The 14,492-nt window shown below is 45.2% G+C and overlaps 1 protein-coding gene across 2 annotated transcripts in view; it reads left to right on the forward strand.

Moving 5' to 3' along the window:
• VSX2 (visual system homeobox 2) overlaps window positions 1-12,349 on the forward strand; it is a 32,166-nt gene extending 19,817 nt beyond the window's left edge. Inside the window, exons 4-5 of one of the 2 annotated variants that reach the window (XM_088672190.1) lie at window positions 8,604-8,784; window positions 10,531-12,349. In XM_088672190.1, coding sequence (XP_088528316.1) covers window positions 8,604-8,784; window positions 10,531-10,925 — 576 coding nt within the window. In that variant the 3' untranslated portion in view covers window positions 10,926-12,349. The remainder of the gene's footprint in view (window positions 1-8,603; window positions 8,785-10,530) is intronic. The other variant, XM_035118706.3, reaches the window with a different exon arrangement.
• Window positions 12,350-14,492: the final 2,143 nt, after the last annotated feature.

Here is a 14,492-nt window from a genome sequence, read left to right on the forward strand (position 1 = left end):
ACTCCCCTTCTCTCCCCCCCCCATGACAGTTTGAAAGAGGGGCCCTGCTCAAAGTGTGTATACCTCCTTTGCAGCATTCCTCTGACTGCTATTATAATTAAGCCAAAGTAAGTGTAATTAAAGTACTGTAATCACAGTATTCTACCCATGCCTCCATTTCCCGCTTCCTCTGTTATTTTCCTGTGCCTACTTTAAATTGTAAGCCCCTTGATGTAGGGATCTGTTATACCAGTTCTTTGTAAAGTGCAATGTAGAGAGATGCTGCAACAACCACCACCACCACCACAACAACAACAACAACGTGCATGTTCACTTTTGCCTCTGGCAAACCCATTTTGGAGGGTCTTGCATTGCTCCCCAAACCTGCAAAACCTGTTTGACAGAGGTGAGAACGGAGCAAAAGACGTATGTCTCAAACCAGTTTCAACTCTCTGAAAACGGTTGCCTGAGATCCTATATCCTCTCCAGCATTTCCTTTGATGGCTGCTTAAACCTTCCTAGAAAGCCTAACCAGTTTAAGGTTCAATTAGACTTTAATGGATATGCCGCCTTTCCAAAGACGAAACAAAAAACAAAACAACTTCCGCAGCAGCAATCCCTAAAAGCAAGCACCAACCCTCTGTCCAACGGCATATATCAGAGAAGCTTTAAATAACTGACATCTTCCTCCACACCAGAGAGGCTCCACTTTATAAAATAGATCCACCACGGCAAACCCCTGTCAGTTTCCCACCTCACCATTAGATTGAATGAGGCAGTTGACCTCTCTGCTGGCACATTTTTGGATGTTATTAAGGGGCAGCAAATTGCCGGTTCATTAATACAGGTTTTTCCTCCACGGCCACCTCCAAGTTTAAGCTGCCTCTGCGCATGATCTAAGAGTTGCACCCAGTATCCTGGGGTTCATCTCTCCATCGGCATCCTTTAAATAGCTGTACCCCATGTGACTTCTTCCTCGATTGCTTGTGCAGTCTGAGGCTGGTTTCATAAGTATTAGGGAGAAAGTCCCATTGAATTCAGCGGCAGTTACTTCTGGATCGCATCGTGCTTGTCCTATATTTACCTAAAGCAGGTCCAGACTCCAAAGCACAACGGCATTGCTACGGGCGAGAAAGCATTACATGTAGCTGCCCTGGGGGAGAAAATACTGGGTATGGGATGGGGGTTTTAACTCCCAAGTACAAAACGTGCTTGGGACTGCAGCCTTATTAATTCCCAGTTTACGATGCAGTTAAAATTTGTACATGAAAAATGTCTTTTCTGCAACTAATCATAGGGGGTCCACCAATGAAGGAGGGGGGAGGTATTTGTTGGCAGCAGCCGTCACGCAGCTCCCCACCTCTCAGCTTATAAAGCTCCTCTGGCACCATCCCCTTCCTGACAGGGGATCTTCTGGAGCCACCCCCTCCCCACAAAAAAATAGTAACAAATAAAATTGGTCCCAATATGAATGGTAGTGGAGAGGAGACCCCCTGCTCTATTCTGGCTGGCTTCTGCTGTCCGCCCAGCGGAGTCATCAAAGGGTTAAGCTGTCAGCTCTATAATGTTAAACAGGTGTCAAAAGGCGCCTCCATATATCTGCAGATTGAAATCAAATTCTTTGCCGTATAAAAAGATAAATTACCCAGGCGATTCCCGCCTCGTCCCACTCATCAGGCCAGCGCCAGACGGCGAGCAATTTTTTTTCTAATGTGCTAACGACCTAATCAAGCAATCAAGTCGGAGAAGATTGCGGAGTGACCCCCGAGCATCCATCTGCCAGCGAGACCCCCCCCCCATTCATTTCCATTCCGCCGGGGGCAGAGTCTGCTTTCCCTGGAAAGGGAAAGGGGAGGGAGGCAAGGGAAAGAGAGAAAAGAAGAGCTATTGGGGAGGGGGGAAAAAAGTAAAAGAGAGAGAGAGAAAGATTCCTAAACAAATTAACACCCAATTTTCTAGCCTAATTAGTTAAATGAGAAAAAGCTGGTGGCGTGAGTGCGCGCGGGGCTGTGTCACTGCAGGGAGGGGGCGCCTGCGCCGTGGAGAAGCGAGCGGGAACTTCACCGCCACGGCATTAATTAGCGCGGGTCAATGGCGCCGATCCCCGGGGAGCAGCCGCTTTAATTTCCCGTGATATTTCAGTGCCTGAGGCCCATCGATTCAAACTGAAATTAACTTATTTTTCAATCAGGCCCGGGCTGCCCCTGGGGCTGACTCTTCCTTTGCCTCCTCCTGAATAGACCGCGAGCAATTTTTCATCTCGAAGCTGATGCTTCTCTCTCTCTCTCTCTCTCTCTCTCTGGCGGGAAAGGAGGGGAAGAGAAGAGGAATGAGAAATGGGAGACACAAGCGAGCAAGCAGGCAAGCGCTAATAGATTTCTGCCACCAGCCTCACGGGTCACGCCGCCGCTGCGAGGAGACACTTTCGGCTGCCAATTTCGGGGCCTGCTTGTGCGCCTCGGACTGGGAATTCAAGGCAGGCTACGCCCATTAGTCTCTCTATAGCGCGCTCTGGCTTAGACAAGACATACCAAAAAGACCAAAGGAGCGCTCTCTCTCTCTCTCTCTCTCTCTCTCTCTCTCTCTCTCTCTCTCTCTCTCTCTCTCTCTCTCTCTCTCTCTCTCTCTCTCTCTCTCTCTCTCTCTCTCTCTCACACACACACACACACACACACACACACACACACACACACACACTTCCCGTGGTGCCCCTTAAATAATGAAAAGCCCAAGCACGACAGTGAAAAGCCAATATCACAGAAAAAGAATAATGGGGAATCAATTATAGCCCTGCCCCTGAGCCATCAGGCACTGGTTTCTGCCGCTGCAAAGAAAAAGTGAAAGCGCAGGCCCAGCCAGAAGGAGAAAAAGGGTTGAGATGTGCAGCTTGACCCAATCTCTGCCTGGGCCTGGGGTGATGTTTGGGAGTGAGTGTGTGGAAAGGAGGCCATTCAAATAAGTGTCAACCGGCGTAGCATCAAGTGATCACTATAATTTACGAGGCAGTAGTTGCCCGCGAATGGCAAAGACGTCAGGTGATGTCGCAGCATGGGTGCTTATGAGTTGAACTGAAGGGTATCCCGGGAAGCAGTGGGTAGAAGTATCTCTGGGCCCGTTCCCCTGTCTAATTTGGGGAGCAGTTGTTTTGAGACTTTGTATGAGGTTGAGGATGACCCATGGAGTACAGTACAGCAAACGGGGGTTCCTAGGGAGAACACATATCCCTGTGTGCAGGGTCACAGAGGTGCATTGTGATCATCTGGCTGGGCAGTCCAGTGTTTGCTGTAGTGGGGACATTGACCTCCCCACTCAAATGATGTCCCCTTGTGCCACTTTTACTTTCTTCCATTCCCTCCTATCCCAGAAAATATGTGATTATGTTCAACAACACAGTGGAGGCAAGGAGCCTTGCCCCTACCTCTTATCACTGGGTTTGTGAAATGGCCCTGGAAAGACATTGGTCTGCTGCCCAGAGATAAAACCACTCCTCTTCTGGTCCTACCAGATTATGCCCAAATCCAGGTCTGTGGTTTTACTCACTCCAAATAAACCACAAGCTGTAACTAAAGTTTCTTCTTAATTTACTGCTCATGGTTTGTCTGGGGAAGGCAACTACAAGACCTGGTTCATAAGTAGTGCTAAGTCAAACTATGATGTAGCATTCAGGTAGTGCGCAGCAGCAGCATGGCCAGGCGGTGGGGAACAAAGTGGCCACAATTTTCACTCCATGCAATTGCACATTCATGCGTTCATACTTTGCTTCCTGTGTGCGAACTGGACTATTTTGGGTGTGCGCTTGCATGCTCTGGGCTGGGGAAAGGGGACCATGCCCCCTTCTTCTGCTGGTTACATCCATTAATAGCCAAATGGGCACAAACCTACATGGTGTACAACCACACGAGGCTATCAGTGGCCAATAGTAAAGATGTCTCTATATTACCTCCAGGATCAGAGATGCCATGCCTCTGAATACTAGTAATGTATTTCACAGTGAGTAAGAAGAGAAGAGTAATTAGGGACCCAGGTGGCGCTGTGGTTAAACCACTGAGCCTAGGGCTTGCTGATCAGAAGGTCAGCGGTTCGAATCCCTGTGACGGGGTGAGCTCCCGTTGCTTGGTCCCAGCTCCTGCCAACCTACCGGTAGCAGTTCGAAAGCATGTCAAAATGCAAGTAGATAAATAGGAACCGCTACAGCGGGAAGGTAAACGGCGTTTCCATGTGCTGCTCTGGTTTGCCAGAAGCAGCTTTGTCATGCTGGCCACATGACCTGGAAGCTATACGCCGGCTCCCTCGGCCAATAATGCGAGATGAGCGCGCAACCCCAGAGTCAGTCACGACTGGACCTAATGGTCAGAGGTCCCTTTACCTTTAAGAAGAGAATACTATCCTCAAGTTCTGCTTATAGACTTATCAAGAGGCATCAGGTTGGCCACTGTAGGAAGCAGGATACTCTATTACATAGGCCTTTGTTGGTTTGATCCAGCAGCGTTAATCTTATGGTGAGGACAGAGGTGGATTTAGGGGAGTGCGACCAGTTCGCCCGCACTGGCTGCCGAGCTGAGAGGGTGCTGCAACAATGACAAAGAACAGAAGGTGAGAGGCAGGGGTATATGCCAAATTTTCCACAAGGGTGGAATATACACACATATTAAAAATGTTGTGAAAATGCTTTAAAAAAAACATTTTAATATATACGGTATATATATTGAATTTACCATTAGTGTCACATTTGTATAATGACGCACTTAAAACATCATACCTGCACCTGTATAACTGAATCCAAGGTGCTGCTTTAAAGCCCAAAGTCTGCCACTGATGAGGACTCCTCTTCCTGGCACACGTTCCTGATGTGAGAACAGTTAGTTAGTTGTACCAATAGGAAAGTTGTCCTCATCATGGCCCAGTTTAGACCTGACATTTTACACTAGCCAGATTAGCTGATCTTAAGGGTCGGGGTGACAGGCATTGCAGGCAAAGGTGCCTGTTACTGCCAGAGCAACAGCAGGTTAAAGGAGTTGGACCCACATGCACCACCTCTGTTCTTGCAATGCCAGCAGCAGTTCAGCTGATTTCTGTCTTGGTTTAGCTTTGGCATGTATGTTGCAACTCCTTCACTCTTGCTTGCGTTTCCATTGGAAGTCAGCAAGTAGTGACTGAGGAAGCAGACAGGCCTCTAGTTATTCATACAAGTCTGCCAATCGCTTGGTCATGCTTAAATGTGTAACTAAGACACAGGGCTTTTATATGTAATAACTTGGGTTTCCTAACATTGTATAAGGTTGCTCTTAGCTTGATCTCTGATATAATACGACCCTGTATAATACGACCCCCTATTTTGGGCTAAAGAAGCAGCAGTAAAAACATAGTCTTATACACAGAAAAATATGGTACTCGGGCTGCTTCCATACTAGGTGGTTTTTTTTAAGGGTAAAATTGCCTTACCTTGTTCACTCAAATTTTACAACACGGATGTGTCTCTGTGATGTCGTCCTCAATTTGTAAATCTCCTGCATTTCCCCCAGAGCATCTTCCATTTGTTTTATTATTGCAGAAAGTCTGTGTGCAGAAGACCAATACATTCTCCAAAGATATAGATACCATTAATGTTACTCTTCTATCTTTTCCTTTTTCTAAGATGGAAGAGTAGCGTTAATTGCCCGCTTGGTGTGGGAAGGTAAAACCCTATCACAGCTCAGCATACCTTTGTTGTGGACACAATTTTATAAAACAGTTAACATTTTAATTGGTCTTTTAATTACCCCTACATCACTTTTCTAGCTGGATTGTTAAAAACAATACTAAAATATTTGCAAAGTACTGAGTAAATGAATTAGCACTATTAAGATACAGGTAATGTAAAGAAAAAGAAAAAAGCTTTCTGGCCACTGGCATTTTAGCAATGTGTTTTCCCCCCTAATTAATTTTTTCCATTCTATACTCCTGATTCAAAGTAAACATTATGCTTTGTTTTGTGGTATTTAATGGGTAGTTATTAAAAAAAACACCCCACACTTAAAAGAGTGGTGTCCAAACTTTTTTCAAAGAGGGCCAGATTTGATGAAGTGAAGGGCTGTGAGGGACAACCGAAGGGCTGACCAAAGTTATTGACTTTTTTTTAAGGATTGAAGTTGTCGAGGTTTTTTTAAAAAGGATTTTACCCCAGGAAATAAACTCCCACAGGGGCCGGATTAAACCAACCACCAGATTAGGCCTCCATAACGGAATTTGGACATGCCTGGAGTAGTAGGGGCTTAGTGCTAAATAATTAAGTAATTTTAGTTTATTGTTTTTAAAGGGCCACTTGGAATCTCCTCCCCTCCAATAGTAACTCAAGTGATTTGAATCTCGACCCATTCTGTATCATACTGCTAGTGTAGATGGAACATAGCGGGGTGAGCATTCAGGGAAAGCGCAGGAGCTCCAGTAGTGTGGAAAGTCGATTGCAATTCTGTAAGCTACAGTGGAAGAGCAAAGATTAATTAATATTTTGTGTGCTTCAAAAAAAAGCTGTGGGATCAGTGTTTCTCATGCATGCAGTTTTTTTTTACAGCACCCGCATGATGTCATTGGTAGCAAAATGCCAGCCCATTCCTCCTCCTCCTCCTCCTCCCCATTTAATCTGGGTCTACCCTTTTTTGGGAAATCCAATAAGTCAAAAACAAACAAACAGATAACTATGATATCCTAATTGTTGTTGTTGTTTAGTCGTTTAGTCGTGTCCGACTCTTCGTGACCCCATGGACCATAGCACGCCAGGCACTCCTGTCTTGCACTGCCTCCCGTAGTTTGGTCAAACTCATGTTCGTAGCTTCGAGAACACTGTCCAACCATCTTGTCCTCTGTCGTCCCCTTCTCCTTGTGCCCTCCATCTTTCCCAACATCAAGGTCTTTTCCAAGGATTCTTCTCTTCTCATGAGGTGGCCAAAGTATTGGAGCCTCAGCTTCACGATCTGTCCTTCCAGGGAGCACTCAGGGCTGATTTCCTTAAGAATGGATAGGTTTGATCTTCTAGCAGTCCATGGGACTCTCAAGAGTCTCCTCCAGCACCATAATTCAAAAGCATCAATTCTTCGGCGATCAGCCTTCTTTATGGTCCAGCTCTCACTTCCATACATCACTACTGGGAAAACCATAGCTTTAACTATACGGACCTTTGTCGGCAAGGTGATGTCTCTGCTTTTTAAGATGCTGTCTAGGTTTGTCATTGCTTTTCTCCCAAGAAGCAGGCGTCTTTTAATTTCGTGACTGCTGTCACCATCTGCAGTGATCAAGGAGCCCAAGAAAATAAAATCTCTCACTGCCTCCATTTCTTCCCCTTCTATTTGCCAGGAGGTGATGGGACCAGTGGCCATGATCTTGGTTTTTTTGATGTTGAGCTTCAGACCATATTTTGCGCTCTCCTCTTTCACCCTCATTAAAAGGTTCTTTAATTCCTCCTCACTTTCTGCCATCAAGGTTGTGTCATCTGCATATCTGAGGTTGTTGATATTTCTTCCGGCAATCTTAATTCCTGCTTGGGATTCATCTAGTCCAGCCTTTCGCATGATGAATTCTGCATATAAGTTAAATAAGCAGGGAGACAATATACAACCTTGTCGTACTCCTTTCCCAATTTTGAACCAATCAGTTGTTCCATATCCAGTTCTAACTGTAGCTTCTTGTCCCACATAGAGATTTCTCAGGAGACAGATGAGGTGATCAGGCACTCCCATTTCTTTAAGAACTTGCCATAGTTTGCTGTGGTCGACACAGTCAAAGGCTTTTGCATAGTCAATGAAGCAGAAGTAGACGTTTTTCTGGAACTCTCTAGCTTGTAGCCAAGTAAGATTATCTTCCATATACACGGTTTTAACAATGGGTCCGTAAGTGACTGTGGAGGCCAATTCTGGATCCACACATCCTTCCACAGTGGGGACATTGGTTTCCAGGCGGGAGTTGATCACGGTGTGGATTTGCCAAGCGTGCCTTCCTCTTAGCACGTTTCTCCCTTGCGTCCTGAGATCGAGTTTCTTCAAAGCCCATGAGACCTTTGGTAAAGGCTGTTCTCCAACTGGAGCGCTCGCAGGCCAGGGTTTCCCAGTTGTCAGTGTTTATACTACATTTTTAAAGATTTGCCTTGAGACAGACTTTAAACCTCTTTTGTTGACCACCAGCATTACGCTTTCCATTTTTAAGTTCAGAATAGAGTAGTTGCTTTGGAAGACGATCGTCAGGAAGCACACTAGGAGCTATCTATCTGGAAGTAAAAAAATTCCCACACTACCATAACATGTGTTTATATTTGTATGTGAAGGTAAATATTATATTGCATTTGCAGTATTCTGAAACTAGGCCAACAGAGCAATTCAAACCCCACTTAGGGCTTATCAGCCATCAGTGGCCCACAATGGCCCAATAATCTTGCCCTCCCTACTTTTGGCTGTGAATGTGGCAGTGGTTCTGCTGCTCCACCGAACTCTGGCATAGGCAGTGCCAAGAGTGGTTTGTGCCTTACAGCTGCAGTCCTATACATACTGGGAGTTCGTCTTCTAAGTACCCATGTCTAGGATTGCACTGTAGTCCCTCTACACACTTACCTGAAAATAATAGAAACTTTTTTAACTTAAAAATTCTCCTCTTTGCAGGTTTGGTTTCAGAACCGAAGGGCCAAATGGCGGAAGAGGGAGAAATGCTGGGGCAGAAGCAGCGTAATGGCAGAATATGGGCTGTATGGTGCAATGGTACGTCACTCCATCCCACTGCCAGAATCCATTCTCAAATCTGCCAAGGATGGCATAATGGAATCCTGCGCTCCTTGGCTGTTGGGTAAGAGATTAACCTTGGGAATGGATCTATTTTGTCTAGCATTTGTGGTAGGGTCAGTGATGAAGGCAATATAGCATTTGGACCAAGGAAGTGTATAGGTGAACACAGAGATTACTGCTAGAAGTATCAAGTTTGTCTAATACAGAGATGGAGAACTTGTTGCTCACCAGATGTTGCTGGACTGCAGCTCTTATAATTCCTGACCATTGGCCATGCTGGCTGGAGCTGATAGGAGTTAAGAGTCCAACAACATCTGGAAACCACAAGTTCCCCAACCTCCGGGCTAAAGTTTGGTCATCTAGGGATTTGACCCCCAGGCTCTAAGGTATGATTACCAATTACCAATAGTGCATTATTTCCAAGGGGAAATTACGCTACAGTATTATACTTTATGGACTTCAGACCCCATCATTCTTCTTATTCTTAGGCCTGGTGCTTTTGCCGCACTCCAACAGCTATTTTGTGGTGAGTTCTCCTTGCCCATGCTGTAAAAATTAGAGCAGCCTATCATGTATAACTGATGTTGTATCAGGAGTCTTCATGCCCCTCCCAGATGTTCATGCTGGCTGCTGGCTGAGGATGTAGACTTTTTGATAGGATGGCAAAAATGGTTGTGGTTCCTTAAACAAAAACCCACAACTTTTATTGTGACATGAGCCTTCATATGCAAGAGTCTGTTCTATCAGATGCATAAAGAGGAAGCATAGTGAGCAGTTGCCTATAGCAGATCATACCATAATAATTAGAGCAAAGGGGCTGTATATATGCAGATATGAAGAGCTCTGCTGGATCAGATCAAAGAAACTTCTAGTCTAACATTCTGTCCTATAATAGTTGCTTCTAGGAAGTTTGCTTGAAGTCAATAGCCCTTCTTGCTGCCTAGTTTATGATACTCAGAGATAAAATGCATTTGAAGATGTCCTTGGTATTTGTCTAATATGTTTTGGAAACTATCTAAACTAGTAGCCCTGACTAGTTTAGCAAATTTCCTCTTGCACTATTGCTCCTTGCTTGGCTCCTCTCTTCTGCTTTTTCAAACTAATGCTACAAATAAAGTTAACTTATGGTTTCTTGCAAATATGCTGCTTCATACTTCTGGCTACTATATGGAACCCAGAGTGGAAAGGGGGGGGGAGGGCAGCAAAGGATGTGTGAGAAGAAATCAGTAGGGTACTTCTCAGCCCTGTAGGTGATAGCATAACCAGAGCCACCCCCCCCCAGGGCCTTCTTCACATACAGAGTTATTGTGAGAAGCACATTGTTACCATTTTATCTCTGTTAGCGGAGAATTACCCAGTCCAATAGAGTTAGGTGGCCCTATATCTCTGGGTTCTTCTTTGCCCACCCACTAGGCTGGAGTGGACAGTTCCTGCCACTTTGACATCCTAGAATGTGTCTACTGTAGTGACAGCATTTTGTGCATTTCTCAATAAGTGCAAGTTCCTTTCCCACCTCTACTGCTGTCCCTGCTTGTGGACAACTTGTCCCAAACAGGATGCCCCAATGCCCCATCCCATTGAAAATGAACATACTTGGCATTATGGTTACGACTCAGTTGTAGTCATGCCTCATTGCAGCACTGGCCCCAGTTTCTTACCTAGGTTTGGCTTGTCTCTGTCAGAGAACTGGCCAGAGATCCCCCTCATGCAGGGCCCAGAGCAATGAGCTCTCTGTGTGACTGCTGTTTGAAGCAAGGCTTTCTGCTTTTCCTTAATTCTGGCCTCTCTTTATCTTTACTGTTTTCAGTTCAAGATGGCTTTCCCATGCCCAGGCGCTTTTCTAAACCCGAATACCAACAATTCTTTTTAGGGATGCACAAAAAATCTCTGGAAGCAGCGGCTGAGGCAGGAAGGAAGCCAGAGGTGGAACGCCAGGCTCTGCCCAAGCTTGACAAGAGTGACAAGGAAGAAAGGGGCCCTGACTCCAAAACCACCATTTCCCAGGAGGAACTGAGAGAGAACAGCATTGCTGCCCTCAGGGCCAAAGCTCAGGAGCACAGCACCAAAGTCCTGGGGACCATCCCTGGAGATCCTCCTACATCAATCAGGAAGCCAGAGAAAGAGGAAGAGGCAGCCACAGCAGAGGATGAACGGCAAATGGAAAAGTCAGATTTATCACAAGAGGAAGATCAGCTGATTTAGAAGGAAGGGGATGATAGGAAATCAGCCTTCCTCTCTAAGATTGACTCCTCTAGGAGCTACAACCTCCTCTCAGACTAACAGGGTCCCTCCTGCAGCCCCTACACACATGGAGGTAGGCCCCACTTGGTCTCTGTACATTCCAGGAATCCACAGCTAAGGCCACGTTCCGTCGGGTGTGTCTATAGAGACTGGTTTCCCTCAGGAGCATATTGCCCCTGCAATCTCTGTCCTCAGGCGCACTCTCGCTCTACGTCCCCACATCTCAAGGAAAAGGGAGGTGGGAATCATGCACCGTCTTAGTTGGAGAGGTAAATCAAGCTAGGATTTTCCCCCTCAACACCAGCCATTAAACCAACGTTGGGTCTTCCCCCCTCATTCAACCTCTGTTGTCCTATTCTCATCTTCATCTTAAAAAGAAGTCTTTCTGTCATTTTACAGTATACTACAGGCAGTCTCTTTCTCCTTGTCTAAGTCAGGTTGTTAGCTTTTTCAGAAGAATTACCTTTTCGTTTTATATGTTAATGTATACATGTTTTAAACTGCCCATTGCTTAACATTGAGGCCAAGGTTTTTTTTTTATTAAAAAAAGGAAGCCAGCCACTCCTTTCTCCAAAAGTCAGGCCAAATTTAAAACTGGCCGGGTGGCAACCCTACCTCAGATCAAGTCTCTTTCTCACTGCGGTATCAACATTGTTGTTGATGAAAGAGGTCCAAGCACCCTTCCAGTGCAATGTGAATTTTCTGTGGAGAATATACGCCCCTGTTGTGACTTGTTTATGGCACCCAGACCGCAACATTCCAAAATCCTGACCTGCTCTCCTTGGGTGGCTATGCCGTTTTCCGCTTTAGCTCAGATTGTTCAAGGAAAATTCTATTAAAACTATTACATATGGCATTGAGTTGATTCTTACAGTAGTTTGACTCTTCCATAAAAGTCTTTCCTAAATGGAGGCCCCATTTGTTCTGAAATGGAAAAGGAGCAATCAATTACTGAAACGAGAGGTACGATGGTTGCTCGGGTATTTTATATTGTCTGAGGTGGAAGCCTTGCCTCCTCGTTCCAATTTGGGATGTAAGATCTGATAGGGTTAGGTGATGTTGAGAGAAATGCACTTTGAATACACTCGTGTCACATAACATATTCTAGGAGTTACATGTAGCATTTAAAACCAGCCAGGGCTTTGCCCTTGTGAACCTTGGCTCAGTTTAAGTCAAGGCTGGAGTCTAAACAGTTGGTTCATGTTTCTCCAATAGAAGTCAATAACAAATGGAGAGTCACAGCCATCCTACCAGTAGCCAAATTTATAGGGGAGGGACATTAAGTTTTTCACCTGCGTTTTAGAATACTAAGAGTCCGAGAGATGTGCTTAGGTCAGCGCTTGGGTCCATACCTGCCAAGTTGCTGTCAGAGAAATAAGGGCCGGAAATAGCAGACCGGAAGTAGCGCTGCCGCCATTTTGGAACTGGGCGGAGCATGCTCAGAAGTGACTTTTGATGCTGCTTTGCCCAGTTCCAAAATGGCCGCCGCGCCAGAAGTCGCACTGCAGCCATTTTGGAACTGGGCAGAGCAGCATCAAAAGTCGCTTCTGAGCATGCTCTGCCCAGTTCCAAAAATGGCCGCCACACCAGAATAAACCGGGAAAAAACAAAAAAATCTATTTTTTCAGCTAGGAACAGCTACAAAAACGGGGATTTCCCGGGGAAAACGGGAGACTTGGCAGCTATGCTTGGGTCTCAGATGAAAGTGAGAGCTGACTTCATTGGTGATTGCTCATTCACACATGCACATCGCTTGATGCTGCAGTCATCAAATGATGTGTGAAATAGCCTATCTGAGGCAGACTGCTTGGGTGCAGTTCCCCAATGCTACTCGTGTGCAGCGAAAATATTAGCTGAACAATTTGTCTGGTGTAAGTAGCATGAAATAAAGCACTAATGGACATATTGGTGTCCCCAAAAAAAGAACATTCACATATCCCATTACCTTCAAAGGCAATTGACTCAGACACTGAGATGAAATCATGTACACAATGCCATAAGAAATTGCCTCAATTCCATGACAACATTGCCCTCCTATCCTTTTTTCTGTGAAGGCCCCTGGACAGCAAATGTCACGTTCCCTTTCCCTGTCCTTGTTTCCAGCAAGAGCTGTTCTTACCTGAAGTTGTTGTTTTGGTTATAATTGCTCTTTCCTCCCCACACAACCCCATTCTGCCTATGTCCCAGTTCTTTGGCGTCTTAGATTATAGCACTCAGTATGTAAATAATGTAAATATGGTGAGAAAAGTTGGTATTTGAGGTGTTTAAGATACAAAGTTGTAACAACTAGTCATTTGAAACCTGTGATTTTTTTGTGCCATTTTCTGTAAAGATATAAATCAGAATAAAACAGAACTAAAGATGAGCAAAACTAATGTTGTTGTACACATGTCCTGAGGGTTCTGCGGGACGCAGGTGGCACTGCGGTCTACACCTCTGAGCCTCTTCGGCTTGCCAATTGGAAGGTTGGCGGTTCGAATCCCCACGACGGGGTAAGCTCCTGTTGCTCTGTCCCAGCTTCTGCCAACCTAGCAGTTTGAAAGCACGCCAGTGCATGTAGATAAATAGGTACCACTGTGGCGGGATGGTAAACAGCATTTTCATGCACTGTGGCACTCATCACGGTGTCCTGTTGTGCCAGAAGTGGTTTAGTTATGCTGGCCACATGACCCGGAAAGCTGTCTGTGGACAAACGCCGGCTCCCTCAGCCTGAAAGCCCATAGTCGCCTTTGACTGGACTTAACCATCTAGGGGTCCTTTACCTTTTACTGTATTGGCATACATACTGTTTAGAGACTAGATCTTCTGATGTGGGGCTGCCTGCAAACACGGCAGGAAAAACTGGAAAGACAAGCAGAGAAATATAATAAATATAAAAACACAAAGGTACTTTGTGCCAGAACCCCATAGTTGTTGTTGTTGTTTAGTCATTTAGTCATGTCCAACTCTTTGGGACCCCATGGACCAGAGCACGCCAGGCACTCCTGTCTTCTACTGCCTCCCGCAGTTTGGTCAAACTCATAGTTACCCTTCACATTTACTTCCTGTACATATTTTGTGCCACCGAGTGACCTTTTTTCATTAGTATCAACACTGTAGAAGACATAAACAATATTCATATAGCTTTGTAGTAAACTATTTAAGCATAATAGACTATGGACCAATGTTAGTTCTATTCCTTGTGTGATATGTTGGGCTGCGGCAGTGGAGATACAGAGAATTAACAAAGACCAAACAACTAAACCCAATTATTTGAAGTATCCTTTGCCTGGTGTTGTATTGGGACAAGTACGCAGACTATGGGAAGCCATGAATCCTGCCTAACTTTGCTATACCTCCTCCTAAAAATATTGATGTGCCCTGTACTAGAATCATGATAAATCAAGAAGCAGCATTACATGACCCAGTTTCCTTGGAATGAGAGAGTTGGTAAGCGCTGAAAATATATATGTTATTTACAAATATATAAAGCAGGGTATATTAGGAACAACTAGATCCCTAAACCAGGCAGCATAACTACTAATCCTG

Source organism: Zootoca vivipara, chromosome 1 (assembly GCF_965207765.1).
Source record: "Zootoca vivipara chromosome 1, rZooViv2.hap1.1, whole genome shotgun sequence".
Classification (NCBI taxonomy): Eukaryota; Metazoa; Chordata; class Lepidosauria; order Squamata; family Lacertidae; genus Zootoca; species Zootoca vivipara.